We start from the raw sequence: 21,192 nt of genomic DNA, 5'->3' as shown, positions 1-21,192 counted from the left end.
CCGTCAACCTTGCCAAACTCCATGATGACAGCTACATCATGATCATTTGCCATCACACTTTCTTGTGGAAGTATCGCAGTATTTTTGAGTCCTATAAAGCTCTCGAACCCACAAGACAACAGTTTGCAGGGACGAGACTAAGAGTTTTTAAATATTTAACTTAAATACCCACATGTGTAAAAACTAGTGGGTAACAGAAATTTGAATACCCAGATAGAATTACTGATACCCAATGATTTTAAAATGCATGGGTAAAATACCCATAACACCAAAAGCCTATCTGGAGCTCTGATGACTTTTCAGAGATTCTGTCTTCTCCACGAATTGATGAGGAGACCGGTCTGACTGGTTCCAGGAGTACTTAACAATATGTCAGATAAACTTTGGAGGAGAGATGACAGTAAAGCATGCAGTAGTGAAAACCCATGATCACAGGAACGTGCTGATAGATCAAGTATCTTATCTGAATACTGTAAATCGTGAAAATGGGTCTCCAAAAGAATGTGACCACTGGACCCTAGCCCAAAATGTGACTCAATATGAATGCGACACCCCCTCCTCTCAAGCATCAGTGGATTTCTATCTAAAGATAGCCTCCGTCAGGTTTAGAATCCTCACCTTAATCCAACCTTACATTAATCCAATCACACACCAAATTGCACTGCTTATTAGCGCTGAGTAAAATACTTCTGCAAAAACAATACATGCGTGCTGGCTCGTGTCGGCCTTTGATGCAGTCGCAAAGAGCAAGGGTGGCGTCTGTCTGGACTAGCAGGTGTGATCAGTGATGACATAAGTGAGTAGAACTCTTGTCTTGACCCCAGCAGTGACAATTCACAGGACATAATTGGTGTTTGAATGACATTGTTTTTATACTTTATATACAAGTGCTGCTCAATAAACAGTGATGTGGAATACATCAGCGTACGTCTAAGTTGGTATTTTTGCTATCCAAAATGTCTTATTGTTGATATAAATGTGATGTTTAAAAATGCGAGCAAAGACCACTCGCATTTTTCGCATTTAATTCATGCTTGTGTTAATTTCAAGATTTACAGTATAGCAGCCATAACATTTCAGACTCCTAGGATTAACCCCGTCATGTAAGGATGTCATTTGTTGGTAAACTAGCCTTTCCTACACTTGATTTGTTTGTTGTTTAACGCTGCACACAGCAATATTCCAGCTTTGTGACGGCGGAAATACAGCGATAGAAACTAACTGTTTTAGTCCACTGGTCTATAATGATAACATATAGCAAAACCCTTTAAAATGGCAAATTTCTACTAGTCCTTATGATACCTTAACTATTGGGCAGTTCGACAAGGACTTTAGGACTAGTGCCAATTTTTAATGCAGAAATATGCTTGCCTACTGAGATACCATGCAGCAGTTGAACATGAATAACCATCTCAGACACAGTATACTGACTCCAAGCCGACCAGTCCTTGTTTCACCCCCTTAATGCTGAGAGTCAGACAGGGTAACATTAAGTACCATCTTTTACCGTCTTTTGTTATTTACCTGTCCAGGGATCGAACCACCAGCCTTCCGCTCTCCGGGCAGACATTTTTTCACTACACCACGGAGGCAGATTCCTACGCTCAACAACGAACCTAACGACAGTTGGACAGATCAGTTGAAAGGAGTGCCACAGCAAGAAGAAATAGTCCCTCAAACCAACACAGACAAGCTCCCAAACCAAGGTCAAAGAAGAAGTTATTATTAGTGTGTCTGTAGGAGTGAGTGAGTGAGTTGGGTTTAACGCCGCTTTTAACAGTGTTCCAGTTATATCGCAGCGTGTCAGCTGAATGTGGGAGGAAAGCCCGAAGTGATGCAGGTCTACGACGTTTACCACTTCGGTGAAACCCACCTGCACGGTTATGGTGCCGACAAACCTAGAAACATAATCGGGGCGAGCCGGGATTCAAACCCACAATCATAGGTTTCTGGCATGCCCAAGGGACGCAACTCTGCACAGCGAATTGCGGCGCCTTAGACGACTGGGCCACCCGTGCCCCCTGTGTCTGAAGGAGGTCAAATGTCAACATATTGGTGCCCAACCTACTTAAAAAATGACATTAGGCTCAGGGTACAAGGGACCTATGTTGTGGCTTGGAAATGATCTCCGTTTAGCTCTATCTACACGACACGTATCAGGATTGTGGGGCTAAGCTGGTTCTGTCTGGCTTTTCAAAGAACATATTTTAATTATTACTGCACATGACTTAACATGATAAACTGTTTAAAACCTTGAAAGAAAACAAAACGTGATGCTGACCTAATGTTAATGATTATCATACTTAGCTTATCATGCAAACATAATTAGGAAGTTTTGTTTGTTTGTTGTTTAACACCGCACTCAGCAATATTCCAGCTACATGATGGCGGTCTGTAAATAATTGAGTCTGGAACAGACAATCAAGTGATTGATATCATGATCATTGATCCACGCAATTGTGATACGATCACATGCATCAACCAAGTCATCGAGTCTGACCACCCGATCCCATTAGTTGCCTCTCACGACAAGCATGGGTTGCTGAAGACCTGTCCTAACCCGGATCTTCACGGGTCGGGAGTTTTGGTTATATATTGGACTAGTTTTCTGTGAAATCAACTCAAGCATCAACCATTGTACATCTAGGAGGAAGAGAGTGGAGGAGGAAGAGGAACTGGAGCAAGAAAGATGGATTTTTTTTCAGGCTGTGACCTTGACCTTTGACATTACTGGTTCCCAGGCTGTGAAGGACATATGATGATATCCCTGAGATGTTCAAAACAAACTGAAGTAGCAGCCTTGGGCCTTCAGGAGGAGCAGAGATGATGATGTTGATGATGAAAAACAGGAAGAGGAGGCAGGGGTAGAAACTAACCGTTTTAGTCCACTAGTCCTTATGATGATAACATGTAGCAAACCCCATAAAAATGGCAAATTTCTACTAGTCCTTATGATACCTTTACTATTGGGCAGTTTGGCAAGGACTTTAGGACTAGTGCCAGGTTCTGATGCTGGGAGGAGGTGTGTGTGTGTTTGTTGGATAACGCCGGCCTGTATATAATCGAGTCTGGACCAGACAATCCAGTGATTGACATGATTAGCATCGATCCACACAAATAGGGTTCGATGACATGCATCAACCAAGTCAGCGAAACTGACCACCCGATCCCATTAGTTGCCTCATACGACAAGCATAGTCGCCTTTTACGGCAAGCATGGGTTGCTGAAGATCTATTCTATAACCCGGAACTTCACAGGTCCTCAAATTATGCATGTCCAAAGAAAATGTAATGGCCTATGAAAAGGTTTACGTGGATTTGGTATGTAAGACAATTTTTGGGAAAAAGAAGGGGAGTTTTGGGCGATTAGGGAGGCAATTCAACGGCCAGCTGTGGGGTTAGGATGGTCGTGCTGCTGCAGCTGCTGCTGTTGATGATGAAGAGAAGAAGATGACAATGAGGATGACAGTGAGGGCAGGGACTTAATGCTGAAGAAGGAGGTGGGTTTAAACAACGCTTTTCCAGATGTTCAATTGTTGATGCTTGAGGTGACACAACAATGTGACTTAATGGCTGATGCAAGATTCTACACGACACTGTCATTCAATTGTTGATGCTTGAGGATGCACAACACTGTGATTCAATGGTTGACACTACAGGACACACAACGTTGTGATTCAATGGCTAACACTACAGGCTACACAACACTTAGACAACAGTCATGCAGGTTACTAGATACAGTGTGCAGTGGCTGTGTGGTGGGCAATGGGCGTAGAGCACCTCTGACATCACTGGTCGTGTTAGTCTGTATTCCTGTGTGCATGGTCCGAGTGAAACGTCAGTGTGTCAGCTTGTCAAAATGTCACATGCTTTAAGATAGACTTAAACAATAGTTGATCACTAAGATCACTTTGCGCAGGTGGGCCCAGAGACATGTTCAACAAAGAGATCTTAGTGATACGCTTATCGTAACTTTCATTTGTCAAAAAATGAAAGACTTACAATAGTTGTTAACTAAGATTTCTTTGTGCAGGTGGGCCAAGGGTCATGTTCAACAAAGTGATCTTAGTGATACGATGATCGTAACTCACATTCGCAAAAAAAGAGACTTACAATAGTTGTTCACTAAGATTTCTTTGTGCGGGTGGGCCCAGACGCATGTCCAACAAAGTGATCTCAGTGATACGCTTTATCGTAACTCCCATTTGTCAAAAAAAGAAAGATTTACAATAGTTGTTCACTAAGATCACTTTGTGCAGGTGGGCCCAGACGCATGTCCTAGAAAGAGATCTTGGTGATCGTAACTCCCATTTATTAAAAAAAGAGACTTACAATAGTTGTTCACTAAGATCGCTTTTGTGCAGGTGGGCCAAGGGACATGTTCAACAAAGTGATCTTAGTGATACGATTATCGTAACTCCCATTTGTAAAAAAAAGAGACATGTTCATCGTCTTATAGGTAAAACTATTGTAAGTCAATGGTAATAACGGGAGTTACGTCCGTATTTCCCCCCAGTATTCACCTTTCCCTATCAATTGTGTTTCTTAACCATTCGTGTTAAAAGGAGAAACATATAGTGAAATTTGTGACGTGTGTCTACGAGTGACGTCCTTACCCTTATGTTCACCTGGCCATGTGGAAGAAGAAATAATGGGTCAGTGATTCCTGGAAGCCGGGTGAGATTCAATTAGGGGCAGCTTTTGTGATAGCGAGTGAGTTGGGTTTACCACCATTTTAAACAGTTTTCCAGTTATATCATGGCTTTGAGAAAGGGCTGGTTGTGATCTATTCTGATGAGGCAACACCAAGGCCCCGTTCCACAAATTGTTCTTAGCGCTAAGATGATCGTAACTATGCTAAAATTAAACATCATGTGAATGAATATTGTTTAATGCTTCCATCAGCAATATTCCAGTCTGTAAATAATCAAGTCTGATTGAAAGCGTGAAGCATAGGTCCATAGGGTACGATGAAGATCAGCCAAATCATTAAGCGAGAGTGTGTGCGCGAGTATGGTTTTATGCCGCTTTTAGCAATATTCCAGCAAAATCACAGCGGGGGACACCAGAAATGGGCTTCACACACTGCTCCTATGTCGGGAATCGAACCCAGGCCATTGGCATGACGAGTGAACGCTTTTACCGCAAGGCTACCCCGCCGCCCCATTAAGTGAGTAAACCCAATCCTCTTTAGCCAGCTCTTACAACAAAGAGGGTATACTTTGGACCCTGAATCCTCACTGAGGAGAACAAAGAGGGTTCATTTCAAGGATGTAATTTCAATAAATTAGTAATCTATTTTTCTAAATCATAAACACATTTTGTTATTCACAACACCAAAAAGTGAAACTGTATTCAGCTTGATCGGAAATACATCTTTTTTGATGATTCAAAACAATCATGAGTTACTCTGTCTTCCATAAGAAAAATTGAAATTTCATACTAGTAAAAAACTACAGTTAAACAGAGGGAGGGTAAATGAACAGCAGGAGAGAAATGTCATGTGACTTTTGATAACATCTCCCATAAATCTATCTCGGTATTAGCATCTACTATGTATATCAGTTGATAGTTAAATAACCAAATACTGCACAATGACTGCACAAAATGATTTACTCTTGAGAATTTGAAGGAGGAGTAAAATGAAAAGGTATCTTCCGTTCCATTACATATTGCACAAATTTAAATTAATGATTTCCAATCAAACTATAACAGATCAAAATCAAATCAAATCATCCATATTCCATTAATAGCTTGATATATTCTGACTCAACGTCTTCCCATTGTTGGGAACACGACAAGTCATTGGTCAGCCACCTTAGAAAACATGAATTATCTTCAGCCAATCAAAGATGCATAAACAGTCTGCCTGTATATGCACCTTAGTCTCATAAATATCAGATCTTTTCCTCCGTACCAAATCTCTCTAAGTGAACATCTGACAGCCCTTATATACAGACGGTCAGTTTCGAATGGAAATAATAAAAGCCATGGCATTATAGTGAGAATGTGTTATACAGCCTGTCATTTCTGAGCAGGTCAGTTTCGAATGGAAATAATAAAAGCCATGGCATGGTGAGCGTGTCATTTCTGAGCTTCATGGCATCTACACCCAAAAGAGAGCACCATCAACAGACTATTTGGGTTCTGTTTCGGTTTATCCTATCAGAGCTAAAGACCCGATTTTCATGAGATTGTATGCAACCCTGCAGTGATTGGCTGTGATAAAAGCTGTCTTTTGCTATTGCTCTATAGAATGAAGTCATGCTAGAATGCTTTTATTCACCCAGGTTATTTACAACATCAAGTATATAGAAAATTCTCACTTTCTGGCAAATACTTGAAAACTAGATGGTAATTTGAGCAATGAACTTCATCAAAATTAGCTGAAAATCCATTGATAAACCATACTGTCTGTTTGTTGTTTAGTGCTGCACTAACCAATATTGCAGCTGCTGAAAATAATCTTGTCTTGGCCAGACAAACCAGTGATCGATATTAGGAGCAGCAGGTTAAGATGAGACACAATTAACAAATCACCGTGCCTGACCAACCATTAAATCACCTCGAGCAACAAGCACAGGTTGCAAGACTAACCCCGAGTTCCGACTGGTCTTGGTACGATGAGACACAGAGAACAGGGCCACATTTCACAAAGCAATCGTAGCGCAACGACTGTCATAAGTCTATGTTAAATCATGGGAGTTGCGTTAGTCGTAGCGCAACTACTGTCATAAGTCTATGTTAAATCTTGGGAGATGCGTTAGTCGTAACGCAACGACTGTCATAAGTCTATGTTAAATCTTGGGAGATGCGTTAGTCGTAACGCAACTACTGTCATAAGTCTATGTTAAATCATGAGAGTTACGATGGTCGTAGCGCAACGACTGTCATAAGTCTATGTTAAATCATGGGAGTTGCGTTAGTCGTAGCGCAACTACTGTCATAAGTCTATGTTAAATCTTGGGAGATGCGTTAGTCGTAACGCAACTACTGTCATAAGTCTATGTTAAATCTTGGGAGTTGCGTTAGTCGTAACGCAACTACTGTCATAAGTCTATGTTAAATCTTGGGAGATGCGTTAGTCGTAACGCAACGACTGTCATAAGTCTATGTTAAATCATGAGAGTTACGATGGTCGTAGCGCAACGACTGTCATAAGTCTATGTTAAATCTTGGGAGTTGCGTTAGTCGTAGCGCAACGACTGTCATAAGTCTATGTTAAATCTTGGGAGTTGCGTTAGTCGTAGCGCAACGACTGTCATAAGTCTATGTTAAATCCTGGGAGTTACGATAGTTGTAGCACAACGACTGTCATAAGTCTATGTTAAATCGTAGGAGTGACGATAGTCGTAGCGCAACGACTGTCCTAAGTTGACGTTAAATCATGGGAGTTACGTTAGTCGTTGCGCAACGACTGTCATAAGTCTATGTTAAATCATGGGAGTTACGTTAGTCGTTGCGCAACAACTGCTTTGTGAAACAGAACCCATGTACGTTGTCTCTTACGACAAGCATTGAAAATCAGGCTGTCCCTGAAAGGCCCCTCTAGAAACTACCGGTCACCAAATCCTATTAACTGTTTCATTGGCATTCTTGAAGTTGGTGAGTAAATAAGGAAATGTACAACTTTGTGGATAACAACTTCAGGTTTATTGCATTAAGCAATGTTTTGATGGAGATTCCAACGTAGAGCTCACTCTAGCTTGATAACTCTGTAAGAATCTACATCAAAACGTTGTTTTACTCAATAAACCAGAAGTTGTTATCCATAAAGTTGTATGTTTTTTTACAATATCATTAAAATCAGATCTTAGTTCTCGCTACCGCTAAACAAAGATCCGAGGACATCCCATCATGAGTCATGTCAGAACGACTTTTCTTCGGACCAATCAAAGCGTCGCTTACCAGATCATGAAAGTGACAGTCGGAATGTGTTTTCAGATCATGCAACCTCGAAAACGTTAACACGGGGTATTCCGAATGACAGTTACGGCCCGTACGACTTATTCCGTCAAAATTATTGTCTGTCTCTCGCTTCAGTGGGATAAACATTTGAACGGAGGAGACGTTGCACAGTACGTGGGAAGCACTGCCATACAATCGCAAACATATATTAGACATTCTGGAATGTTCGTTTGTTCAGTGTTCAAAATTTTAATCGAGAACTGTGTCAACATATTTTTCAAGCGTAGTCTGAAATGGAAGTCACAAGGTTGAAACGAGTGCCGTAAAGCCCGAGAAAGCTGCTTTCTAATTGGCTGATGTTGACTTCTTGTTCGTCGTTTGAGTGGTCGGTCAAAGTTCGCGAAAGTTCGTTCTGACATGACCCGTAATGGGATGTCCTCAGATCTTTGTTTAGCGGCAGCGAGAACTTAGATCTGATTTTAATGAGATTGGTTTTCTAAAATCCTATCAAAAATACCCAATTCACAACTTTAGCCACTTGTCGGAACACTGAGTCTTGTCTTATTGGCCTAGTAACAGCCAAATCTAGGCACACACTGAATACCATTTATCAGACTTAAATTAATGATATGGAATCCGAGAAGAAATGAGTTGAACTTAAATCATAAAAATTACTTTAACGCTCAGTGAACACATTTTTTTCATGGCCTCTTTTTTTCTCACCTCTGAGTCTGTGCCTGGCAAGCCGTTGGCCGTCGTCGTAGTTGCTGGCGACGATGGTGACACCGGTGACCACACCTTCTTCTGGTACTGCGAGTTCTGATCGGCAGGGCCGGTTTGGGGTGTGTTTTTATTGTTGTTATTATTCGTCGTTTGTTCAAACATCGCTCGTTTCTGACTTAGAGTATGAGAAGTTTCCCTGCAAACAAAAATTAGAAAAGATAATAACATAGGCGAAAAATAAATGTATCACGAAAACAAAAACGATTTAAAAAAGATATTTTAAATGTGCCGTTCTCCTAGATCCGGAGTAGTCAATGCTTAGTCTCTGAAAATGCATATTTTTAATTGCAACAAGCAACTCCATTTAAACTGAAAAGGAGTCCCAGTGAGAGGGGAGATTCAGAATGAGGAAATCTAGACTTGCTTCATTTAAGGCTATAGCATTACAATGATTGGTTGGTTGGTTTGTTGTTTAACGTCGCACTAAGCAATATTCCAGCTATATAATGGCGGTCTGTAAATAATCGAGTCTGGACCAGACAATCCAGTGATTGATATCATGAGCATCCAGTGATTGATATCATGAGCATCGATCCACGCAATTGTGATACGATGACATGCATCAACCAAGTCAGCGAGCCTGACCACCCGATCCCGTTAGTCGCCTTTTACGACAAGCATAGTCACCTTTTACGTCAAACATGGGTTGCTGAAGACCTGTTCTACCCCGGATCTTCACGGGTCGCATTACAATGAGGAGTGGGGGGAAGGGGAAATAATATGGTTCAAGGACGTTTTTAAGATGGATATTTATTTTGATTTGAAGTGAAGTTAACTTTTGTATAATTGCTTACCAAATGTGAACGTGTGTATGTTTACACTAGTGATCTCCAGATTCACTTGAATAAGCTATTCCAGCTGTGGATATGTTTATCATAAAAATGCCTGTCACAAGTCAAATAGGATCTGCAACTCACTCTATTGTTTGTATCTTGTTTAACGATGCAACAACAAAGTTACAACAAGAAGACAGCAACCTGTAAATAATCGAGTTGTGACCAGACAATCCAGTGATTGATATTGTGAGCAACATCCAAGCCTTAAGGGCACAATGAGCCTGAGCCTGAGCCTGAGCCTGAGCACCCCATCCATTTAGTTGCCTCTTACGGCCAGCTGGTTGCTGGCACAATTCCATCTTCCCGAGGCAAGAGAGTTGACTATAAAAGTGCAGTTCCCACACATACGGTTCGTAAACCGTCGTGCAGATTTCGGTCGATTGCAGGAATTGCAAAGCATGTGAACCGCCAACTCGTTGTCAGCAGATATTTTCCAAATCTTTTCATGTTTTTAATCAAGGTTTTTAATCCCGTTTTATCACAATATAGATCTTGATTATCGATCAGACCGTCCTGACTGGGTGCCGCCATTTTGTTTCAATCAAATGCAAGTGATGCAAGGGGTTGAATCTGATTGGTCAATAGGAGAGGCTAACAAGGGACATAACTGGTAATAGCCACTGGTGGCGCTACGATCGAGCCCAGGAATTCCAGTCCAGTTCATCAAGGATGGAAACTGGACTTTTAAGTCAGTTAACTCCCTTGCCTCAGGAAGATGGGACAATTCAAACTCGGGGGGAACTCACTCTATTGTTACTATGTCCTCATTTATGCTCAGGCGCTTGATGTTTTTAAGAGAGGCAGGTTCCGCTGCAGGAACATTATTCGGGACTGTCGAGGAGGCAATTGTGTTGGCACGTTTGATTGGTCGATTGCTTCCTGGGCGTGTGACGGCTGTGTAGGTTGTTATCACCGGGTTGGCCTGCATGGCGCCGTCCTGGAACACAAACCGGAACCTCTACAAGACACTGGCACTTCCTGGTTGTTAAGCACATAACCTAATGATACAGACAATGCACAGTGAACCGAAATAATTCCTTCATTTTAATTTTTAAATTACTTTTTATTAATCATTTTAACATTCTTTTCTGAAACACAAGCATTTATGTCCACCACCATCCTCGATTACACATAATTCCGTTGTTATCATAACTTCCCTAAACCTATACACCAGAATTCTCTTCATCTCTGCTATCAGCAACCCTGCAGAATCTCTCTCGATTGTGGTAGCAATTTGAGTGGCTTTTCTTAGATTCAAAACGAAGCCATGCTGTCGAATGGTCCAGGGTATTTCTTTGAACAGAATGCTGCAATATCACCCTAGATAATCGAGGATGATAGTACGAACAATCGCACGTGTTTATCCCCAAACATTTTATCCAGACAAGACATCTGATATTGAATACTACACAAATATTTTGAAATATTTCATCTTTGTTAATTTCCTGAAAAAGAATCTAACTACTGTATTAGATGTAATAAGCGCCCCTCTCTAATAAGCGTCAACGGCCATATTTGCTAATATATCAGCTAGTGAACAATCCCAATTGTGTTAAATGCACCTTTAATTATGGGCAATTAAATTCTTTAAATATATATGTTGTACATAAACATTTCAGGCTGTCAGCATAAACCACGAAATTTATCTTTCACCTGTTTTTTCCCACCAAAATAATATTCTAATAAGAGCCCCCTACTTCTAATTTTGAGAGCGCCCTGGGCGCTTATTAAGTCGAATACGATAATTAAGTATATTCATGCTGTTATCATATTTATTTTGTGAATTTGGATTGATACTGCTTTGAACAATATTTCAGGAATATCACAGTGTGTCAGCTTGATTTGGAGGAAAGACCGAAGTGATGCAGGTCTTTGCCAGTTCTGAGTATAAGTATAATGCTGGCAAACTTCAAAATAATAATCGGGGGTAGCCGTTATTTGGAATGTGAGTGATTATAGTTTTACGCCGCTTTTAGCAATATTCCAGCAACATCACGGCGGGGGACACCAGAAATGGGCTTCACACGTTGTACCCATGTCGGGAATCGAACCCGGGTCTTTGGTGTGACAATTGAACGCTTTAACCACAAGGCTACCTGACCGCCCCCCGGTATTTGGACCCATGATCATAGGATACTGTTTGCCCAAGGGCCACAACTCAGGATAGGGAACTGACAGCCACTATGCCTTATAACATGTATTGAATTCAATAATTGTCAACAAAACTCTGGTAATGGACAACGATATTGCTTCATGCACATATGAAGAACGAAAAGCTGTAAGAAGGCCATGCTTTGATGAGTTGCATTATGGGAAATGGCAAACAGGAAACACAAGTAGGACTGTCACATTGCAAAAAAGGAACTACTTGACAACAACTACTTATAACATCTGATCTCGTTATTTGTATAGTCATATTATAATAATTTTAAAAATATTAGTATACCCATCTAATTGTTTATAGGGGTGAAATGGGTTAATGAATGTATTTTGCAAGTAACTAGCATATAGTCATGCTACAAGATTACTGAAACAAGATTATTGCACTTATATAGCAACGTGCATGTACGTGTGTGTGTGTTTTTGTGGCTGCTTGTACTAGTCCGGACTGATGCCGATTGATAGTGCTAGCAACTGAGATACCATGCCGCAGTTTAACATGAATACCCCACTCATACACAGTATACTGACTCCGAGCCGACCAGTCCTTGTTTTAGCCCCTTAATGCCAAGCGCCAGACAGGGTAACAACAAGTACCATCTTTTAACGTCTTTTGGTATGAAGCGGCCGGGGGTCGAACTCCGGACCTTCCGCTCTACCACTAGACCACGAAGGTCAAAACAGTTTAAGAGTAGTCCGGTGGACTAGTGTAAACCTTATTTAACGCGTCCTCAGAGTATGTACTAGCTCTGCTTAAAGACAAAAATGTTTACAATGTTTACGTTTTCTGTCAGTTTTATTCAGTTCCAATTTGTAAAATTAATCAAATTGTAGCATAGAGGTCTGGTTCAGAATCATAGTTCTCAATGTTACTCGTCAATGAGGACTACCATCATGGATTTTTACTTGACCTCAGCACAATTTAGTAGTCTTGGTCTAGCAGACAAGCGTGAATTTTGAAGGGTGCAATCCATACTTCCTCATAGGTCATTGGTTATTCTCTAACTACATGTATCCATCACTATTTGCAGAGTGAGTGAGTGAGTGAGTACAGTTTTATGCCGCTTATTTCAATATTCCAGCAATATCACAGCGGGGGACACCAGAAATGGGCTTCACACATGTGGGTCTTCGATATGACGAGTGAATGCTTTAACCACTAGGCTACCCCACCGCCCCTCTTGCAGAAGGGGGTTTTGGGGATGATGGCCATATTAGCCCCTATATCTACGAGGTGCTACTTGGCTATTTCACTATTGCGATTGTATTGGAGTAGTACTAAACCAACTACAAGCCTTGATAATCACATAATCAATGTAATAGAAATGAATGTATTGCTGACAATCTCAAAGTCAGCCATTTCCCTCCCTGTTGCCACTCAAACCAAAGGGAAGTAACTCTAATCTGATGTTGTCGTAATCCGTAACCAATCACACAGGCAGATTCTAAATTACGATAAAACTGTACTATTTTTAACTAATAGCAACTATTAAAACTACTGATTGCTATGGATACTATAGACAATATTATTGGTATTTGTAAATTCCTACTGACATAGTACTATCATAGGGCAAACAACTGCGATAGTGTGACAGTTCTATATATCGTTACACTCCTAATATCGACAGCTACAGAAAAGAGGGCTGGCAGAGAAAATGTTGTTGGAAAGTAGTATTTTAACATGTTCAATGGCAGACGTCAAGTAAATGTTTTTTCAATATACCTACAAAAACAAATGTATAAATTGCTTACAAAATTTGAGTGGTCTCAAGACTATGTTTACAAATTTTTGTTATTTCAAAAAGTTCTCTGCCTACTCCGAATGCAAATATGGAAAGTTTATGACCTTCTGGTCCTCAGGTCACAACCTGTTTACATAGGTAAGATTTATCAAGTGTCCAATGTTGACACAGCACTTATAACATGTACCGCAGAAAGGGTACAGTGTAATTATTTTCTGCACATAATATTCAATTTTCTTTTTTTCAAAAATACTGAATCCGCAAGAGGGGCATGTGCATTATACTTGAGTGCACACTATACTCAAGAAAGTACGGTATGTAACATAATCATATTGTGACAATCAATTGTCCATCAATTAGCGCTAAGACTATCGTAAGCCTGTGTTAAAGTATGGGAGGTACGATCATCTTAGCGCTAAGACTATCGTAAGCCTGTGTTAAAGTATGGGAGGTACGATCATCTTAGCGCTAAGACTATCGTAAGCCTGTGTTAAAGTATGGGAGGTACGATCATCTTAGCGCTAAGACTATCGTAAGCCTGTGTTAAAGTATGGGAGGTACGATCATCTTAGCGCTAAGACTATCGTAAGCCTGTGTTAAAGTATGGGAGGTACGATCATCTTAGCGCTAAGACTATAATAAGCCTGTGTTAAAGTATGGGAGGTACGATCATCTTAGCACTAAGACTATCGTAAGCGTGTGTTAAAGTATGGGAGGTACGATCATCTTAGCGCTAAGACTATCATAAGCCTGTGTTAAAGTATGGGAGGTACGATCATCTTAGCGCTAAGATCGGTTTGTGCAAGTGGGCCCTGGACTCTGCTCCTTCAATCGGGACAGAAATCCTCATTCTCTAAATTCGTCATTCTCTAATTATCTATCACCACTAGCAGAAGGAAGTTTGTGTGTGACAAAGATATTAGTACATCTACAGCTAGAGAGAAGATGTTAGAAGATTCGGAGATGATCAATGGCGACTTGAAAGGAAGTTGTCAGAACATCCATGTTGTCGTGATGAGAATACAGGAGAGAAAAGTTGCGATACCACCAGGCAAAGAATATAGTTCAGAGGAATAATGTAAGAACTTGGATTGATCAAGTACAATTTCAGATTGATGTCCATTACAGTTTACTGTCCATTTTACCATGACTTTGAAGGATGATCTAACTGCTTAATTTTACTACTGTATTCGACGTAATAAGCGCCCAGGGTGCTCTCAAAATTAGAAATAGGGGGCTCTTATTAGAATATTATTTTGGTGAGTTGAAAGATAAATTTCGTGGTTTAAGGTGACAGCCGGAAATGTTTATGTACGACAGATATATTTTCCCAGAATTTAATTGCCCATAATTAAAGGTGCATATAACACACGAGTGTGTATTATACGCGATAAAATAAGTCTTGTGTACATTGATCAATCGGAAGGGGTGCTAATTGGGATTGTTCACTTGCCAATATATCAGAAAATATTGCTGTGGGTGCTTATTAGAGCGGGGCGCTTATTACATCGAATACTGTAAATTTGAAGAGGATGTTATGAGCAATAATCACTTCTAAACGCATCTCTGCACATAATAAGTGCACAAGAAAAGCAGTCTGTTTTAAAAAAACAACATTTTAGTCATGGTAGAATGGATATAAACTTATTCTGTTTTTAAATTTTGAGTTGGTTGGTTGATCAAACACCTCGAAATGTCATCTAAAACTGAATGTATTAGTGAGAGATTTTCACTATAATATTTAGTGGTGTTTAATAAATGATGAACCATTTCAAAATTAAAAAAAGAATATGTTTACCCCCTAATTTAGCTATACAGGGTTAGACACCATTGGTCATTTCCAACTAGTCCAGAGCTCATTTTGGACGTATAATTGATTTTGGGAAAAAAAACTAGTCCCATTTAATTTTTACTGGTCTTGGACTTACGGACTAGTGGCCACGTCTAACCCTGCATGTGTGACATTAAACTGTGACAAGGGTAATGAGTTATCCCTGGGAAGATGAGATATATCAAGGTCAGTTAATGGAGCTGAAAAAACAAAGACACTTCCAACTTCCATACTCTGTTACATGTGGGTGTTGTGTGTTGAAGGTACAGGTGCAGGTATGGTGAGATTAACATGGAGACGGTCAGTGAATGAGTTGAAAGCGGGATAACAACAAACACCAGCAACACTGACATACCCAAACATACCAAACATTAGAATTTCCAAACATACCAAACATTAGAATACCCAAACATATCAAACATTGCATTATTAAAATATACCAAACATTGGAATACCCAAACATACCAAACATTGGGTTATTAAAATATACCAAACATTGGAATACCCAAACATTGGGTTATTAAAATATACCAAATATTGGAATACCCAAACATACCAAACATTGGGTTATTGAAATATACCAAATATTGGAATACCAAACATTGGATTATTAAAATATACCAAATATTGGAATAGCCAAAAATACCAAACATTGGGTTATCAAAATATACCAAATATTGGAATATTAAAATATACCAAACAACTCTGCATAGACCACTTTAGACCAGTGGGCTACCTGTGACCCCTGCTGACAAAAAACTATCCATGCACACAAATAAAGTGTCCAAGATATCTCGTCCCACGATAATGTTAATTGGTTGGTTACTGTCATCATCAATACTTCACAGGTTTGTATACACCATGGTCATCATTCAGTGTGAACAAATACAGCTCATTTGCAGTGAAGTTGCTATTTTTAACCACAGACTGGTTCCATACACAGGGCCAACATGAGGTGTGGTAGTGACGTGTGTTTGTTCAGTCAAGTAATGAGTGAGTGAGTGAGTGAATTGGGTTTAACGCCGCTTTTAACAGTATTCCAGTTATATCATGGCGTGTCAGCTTAATGTCGAAGGAAAGCTGAAGCGATGCAGGTCTCCGACATTTACCACTTCGGTGAAAACAAAAGGTATGGTGCTGACAAACCTAGAAACATAATCAGCCGAACAGGGATTCGAACCCATAATCATAGGTTTCTGGCGTGCCCAAGGTACGCAACTCTGCACAGCGAATAGCGGCGCCTTAGACGACTTGGCCACCCGTGCCCCCTCAGTCAAGTAACGAACTAAGGTCGGATAGAACTTGGCCTGGTCATAAACTGAGGGGCAGAAGAAAGTATACCGAGTTTCTTTTTATATAATTGAAAATTGAAAGAATTGTTGTTCAATTATATTATGTCTACTGTACCATCACTCATTCCTGCAACAGAGTGCAACCTGTGGGTAATTTGTGTTAAAATACACGAGTTCAATGAAGACTGGGTATGAAACGAATGTTGTAAACTTGTGCCAAAAGTTTATTGATTTTCAATGACAAGATTCTAAGATACCCATTAGCAGTTGCGTACTATGCAAATGTTCTTTTTGAATTTGTAAAAGTTTTAAAAATAAAGATATTTAAAAAACCCAAACATATGGAAGAGTTTTTTGAGTGCTGACTAAGCATTTGGTTATAGCCTGGTTTTACATTGTTATATATGGTTATAGCCTGGTCACATATTGTTATATATGGTTAAAGCCTGGTCACATATTGTTATACATTGTTATAGCCTGGTCATATATTGTTATATATGGTTATACATTGTTGCCGCCTGGTTATATATTGTTATATATGGTTATACATTGTTATAGCCTGGTCACATATTGTTATATATGGTTATAGCCTGGTTATACATTGTTATATATGGTTATAGCCTGGTCACATATTGTTATATATGGTTATAGCCTGGTTTTACATTGTTATATATGGTTATAGCCTGGTCACATATTGTTATATATGGTTATAGCCTGGTTTTACATTGTTATATATGGTTATAGCCTGGTCACATATTGTTATAGCCTGGTTTTACATTGTTTTATATGGTTATAGCCTGGTCACATATTGTTATATATGGTTATAGCCTGGTTTTACATTGTTATATATGGTTATAGCCTGGTCACATATTGTTATACATTGTTATAGCCTGGTCACATATTGTTATATATGGTTATAGCCTGGTTATACATTGTTGCAGCCTGGTTATATATGGTTATACATTGTTATAGCCTGGTCACATATTGTTATATATGGTTATAGCCTGGTTATACATTGTTGCAGCCTGGTCACATATTGTTATATATGGTTATAGCCTGGTTATACATTGTTGCAGCGTGGTTATATATTGTTATATATGGTTATAGCCTAGTTCCAGTCTGGTATCCAATCATCACATAGCACATATCGCAATATTTCCCCTGCAGCATGAGTCCTAGTCTTGCAGTCATCTACACGGCACACTGCTTCATGATCAGACAATGGTAGGGCTTGCAAAACATACTATCCAACTTTTGATAAGGATATTCTGAGTGTCCAGTTGCAGACTGAGAGTAACTGCTTGGAACGTCATGTGAATAGTATTTGATACTGCAATGGGATTGCTGAGTTTTCAACTTAATGCCAAGTTAAACTCAACCTAAAACAAGTATTTGTCACAGAGTGACGAAATATCCCCCGCCTGTACACCATACTACCAAATATGAAGACAATCCAGCGATTAGTTCTTGAGATATTGTGGCAACACCGTTTTCTAACTCCAAAAGCAGATTTGCCTGCTGTGACCTTGACAATGGGGTCAAGGTCACCAAAACCGACTGGTGTCTGCGGTGTCTGTATATACACCATAGTTCCAAATATGAAGACAATCCAGTGTTTAGTTCTTGAGATATCGCGGCAACACCGTTTTCCAACTCCAAAAGCAGATTTTCCTGCTGTGACCTTTAAAATGGGATCAAGGTCACCAAAACCGACTGGTGTCTGCGGAGTCTGTATATACACCATAGTTCCAAATATGAAGACAATCCAGTGTTTAGTTCTTGAGATATCGCGGCAACACCGTTTTCCAACTCTAAAAGCAGATTTGTCTGCTGTGACATTGAAAATGGGATCAAGGTCACCAAAACCGACTGGTGTCTGCGGTGTCTGTATATACACCATAGTTCCAAATATGAAGACAATCCAGTGTTTAGTTCTTGAGATATCGCGGCAACACCGTTTTCCAACTCTAAAAGCAGATTTGTCTGCTGTGACCTTGAAAATGGGATCAAGGTCACCAAAACCGACTGGTGTCTGCGGAGTCTGTATATACACCATAGTTCCAAATATGAAGACAATCCAGTGTTTAGTTCTTGAGATATCGCGGCAACACCGTTTTCCAACTCCAAAAGCAGATATGCCTGCTGTGACCTTGAAAATGGGGTCAAGGTCACCAAAACCGACTGGTGTCTGCGGAGTCTGTATATACACCATAGTTCCAAATATGAAGACAATCCAGTGTTTAGTTCTTGAGATATCGCGGCAACAAACAGGTGGGACGTATGGACGTACGGACGTGAATACTATATCCCCCGCTTCGCGCTTTCGCGCGGCGGGAGATAATAAACATCCCAATATGTATGGCAACAGGTTTCAATATCCTTATCAAACGTTGAGCAGTTTACATTTGCACGGCTCATTAGACTTCGGAGGAATACAGCACTAGGCTACAAACAAGACAAAAAGTGAGCAGGACTCACTAACACCCCTGACTTTGACTTCCAACAGATTTTTAAATTAAAAACATGAAAAAAAACTAAAAACAAATCTTAAAAAATCCACTTATCGAAATCAAACTTTACACATCACCTCTCCTACTGGTATAGAAACTGTACCCCCAATTGAACAGAATCCATGCAGTAGTTTTTAAATTATAGGTCACACAAATGTAAAAGTAACCAAAAAAGTTTACAACATAAAAAACATCATATTTTTTCAGAAAATAGACTTATCGAAATCAAACTTTGCACTGCACCTCTTCTATTAGTATGGAAACTGTTCCCTAAATTTGAAAAGAATCGACAGAGTAGTTTTCAATTCAGAGGTCACACAAAATAACGTCTTTGGAAGGACGGATGGAATTCCTTGGTATAACTATGCACAACTGAGCTTTTAGGTTGGGGGTATAATCAACACGTCACTACCACCCCTCATATTGGCCCTGTGTATTCATAGGGGATAGAGGAACCTACCCATACTGTGTGCAAACGTGTGAAATACTGACCATGTGTTTTGTGTATGCATCAAATACTGTTTGCTGAGTCAGCAAAAGAACAAAAAGAATTTAGATTTCAGATAATAGTGCACTACTATCATATTTAAACTCACACCGTAAGGGTCAACAAAATTTGATTCACACTGACATATACTTCTACACATGCACAATAAGCATATTTCATACGAGATAATTTCTAGAATAGCTGGACTTTGTCCCGATATAAACATCATTCTCGGCCCCAAACATGGATGAGTAAGTGTGCTACCCTGCCCTTGACGAGGATAAGAAAGTTACCTGTCGTTGTACGGGCCTAGACGTCGACACTTTGGGTGTATTTGTAACTGTGCCGTCCTGATGAACCAAACAAATAGAGTGAGACGCGCAGACAGAGAGACGGAGAGAGAGAGAGAGAGAGAGCGAGACAGACAAAAAGACACACATGCAAAACTCAGTTGACAAAGCATATAGATGGTCATACTTTAGTTTATTGTTTCTTTATGAATGGGTGAGTGAGTGAGTATAGTTTTATGCCACTTTTAGCAATAATCTAGCAATATCACAGTGGGGGACACCAGAAATGGGCTTCACACATTGTACCCATGTCGGGAATCGAACCCGGTCATTGGCATGAAAAGCAAACGCTTTAACCACCAGGCCACCCCAATGCCCCTTTAATGATTGGCTTGGGTAAGACTAACTGAACACACCTTGGTAGTCCACATCTTGCTATTCAGATAACCCTCTGATGGATTAAACCCCAATGTTTTCCATACAAAGTTGTAATCATCCTTTATTAGTGAGTGAGTTTGGTTTTGCACTGCCTTGAACATTATTCCAGTTATATCACGGCGTGTCAGCTTAATGTTGGAACTCGAAGTGATTCAGGACTCAGACGTTTACCACTTCAGTGAAACCCACGAGCACGGGTATGGTGCTGACAAACCTAGAAACATAATCGGGGCAAACTGGGATTTGAACCCATGTTCAAGATTTCTGGCATGCCAAAGGGATGCAACTCTTCACAGCAAATAGCGATGCCTAAGACGACTGTCCCACCCTTGGGGAGTATGACCATCTTAGTGCCAAGGCAACGCTGTAGAACGAGGGTCTGATCTATGACCATGATATGCCTTGTCAACGAAAAAAGAATGTTGTGAACGAAAGTGATTCACTCCACAAAGTCTCACACGTAGCTGAAACAATGAAACATGGCAATGAAAAACACAGCAATGAAATGAAACACTGAAACAAAGCTCTAAATCCCTCACCATGTTAAACAAACACTGCACAGCAAATCTCAAAACTAGAACTCAAACACAAAATAAAACAGTCTACGGGAAACTAGCATCACATTAATGGAACTAAGACCATGCACTGTTTGGTCGATACTTGGCAAGCATGGAATTACAGAAACTAACTAAACTAAACTTAACATGCTGACATGCAAGCAGTATGTCAACTGTTTTTTCTAATTAGAAAATATTTATTTAAAAAGTTGATTGAAAATAATAAAATGCTGATAAAAGTCACAAAATTAAAAATTAAAAAAATAACACTAAGTTAATAACATCATAACATTGTTTTGTCTGTGAGACAAGTAACGGAATTATTCATGCATAACCTACATGCGCTCCTTGATTTGAA

General features: G+C 39.9%; 1 protein-coding gene across 11 annotated transcripts in view; it reads right to left on the bottom strand.

The window, feature by feature from the left end:
• LOC124140769 (coronin-2B-like) overlaps positions 1-21,192 on the bottom strand; it is a 146,036-nt gene that overhangs the window by 9,994 nt on the left and 114,850 nt on the right. For 10 of the 11 annotated variants that reach the window (XM_046508503.2, XM_046508502.2, XM_046508505.2 and 7 more), the window contains 3 exons: positions 19,843-19,899; positions 10,274-10,464; positions 8,632-8,827 (listed from right to left, as the gene is read on the bottom strand). In XM_046508503.2, the coding sequence (XP_046364459.2) occupies positions 8,632-8,827; positions 10,274-10,464; positions 19,843-19,899 (444 nt within the window). The remainder of the gene's footprint in view (positions 1-8,631; positions 8,828-10,273; positions 10,465-19,842; positions 19,900-21,192) is intronic. The other variant, XM_048386801.1, reaches the window with a different exon arrangement.

The sequence above is a fragment of the Haliotis rufescens genome, unplaced genomic scaffold (assembly GCF_023055435.1).
Source record: "Haliotis rufescens isolate VD_foot unplaced genomic scaffold, xgHalRufe1.0.p SCAF_60, whole genome shotgun sequence".
NCBI classification, from domain to species: domain Eukaryota; kingdom Metazoa; phylum Mollusca; class Gastropoda; order Lepetellida; family Haliotidae; genus Haliotis; species Haliotis rufescens.
Note: the sequence above shows the minus strand (reverse complement) of the source record. Positions and strands in the feature narration are given on the sequence as shown.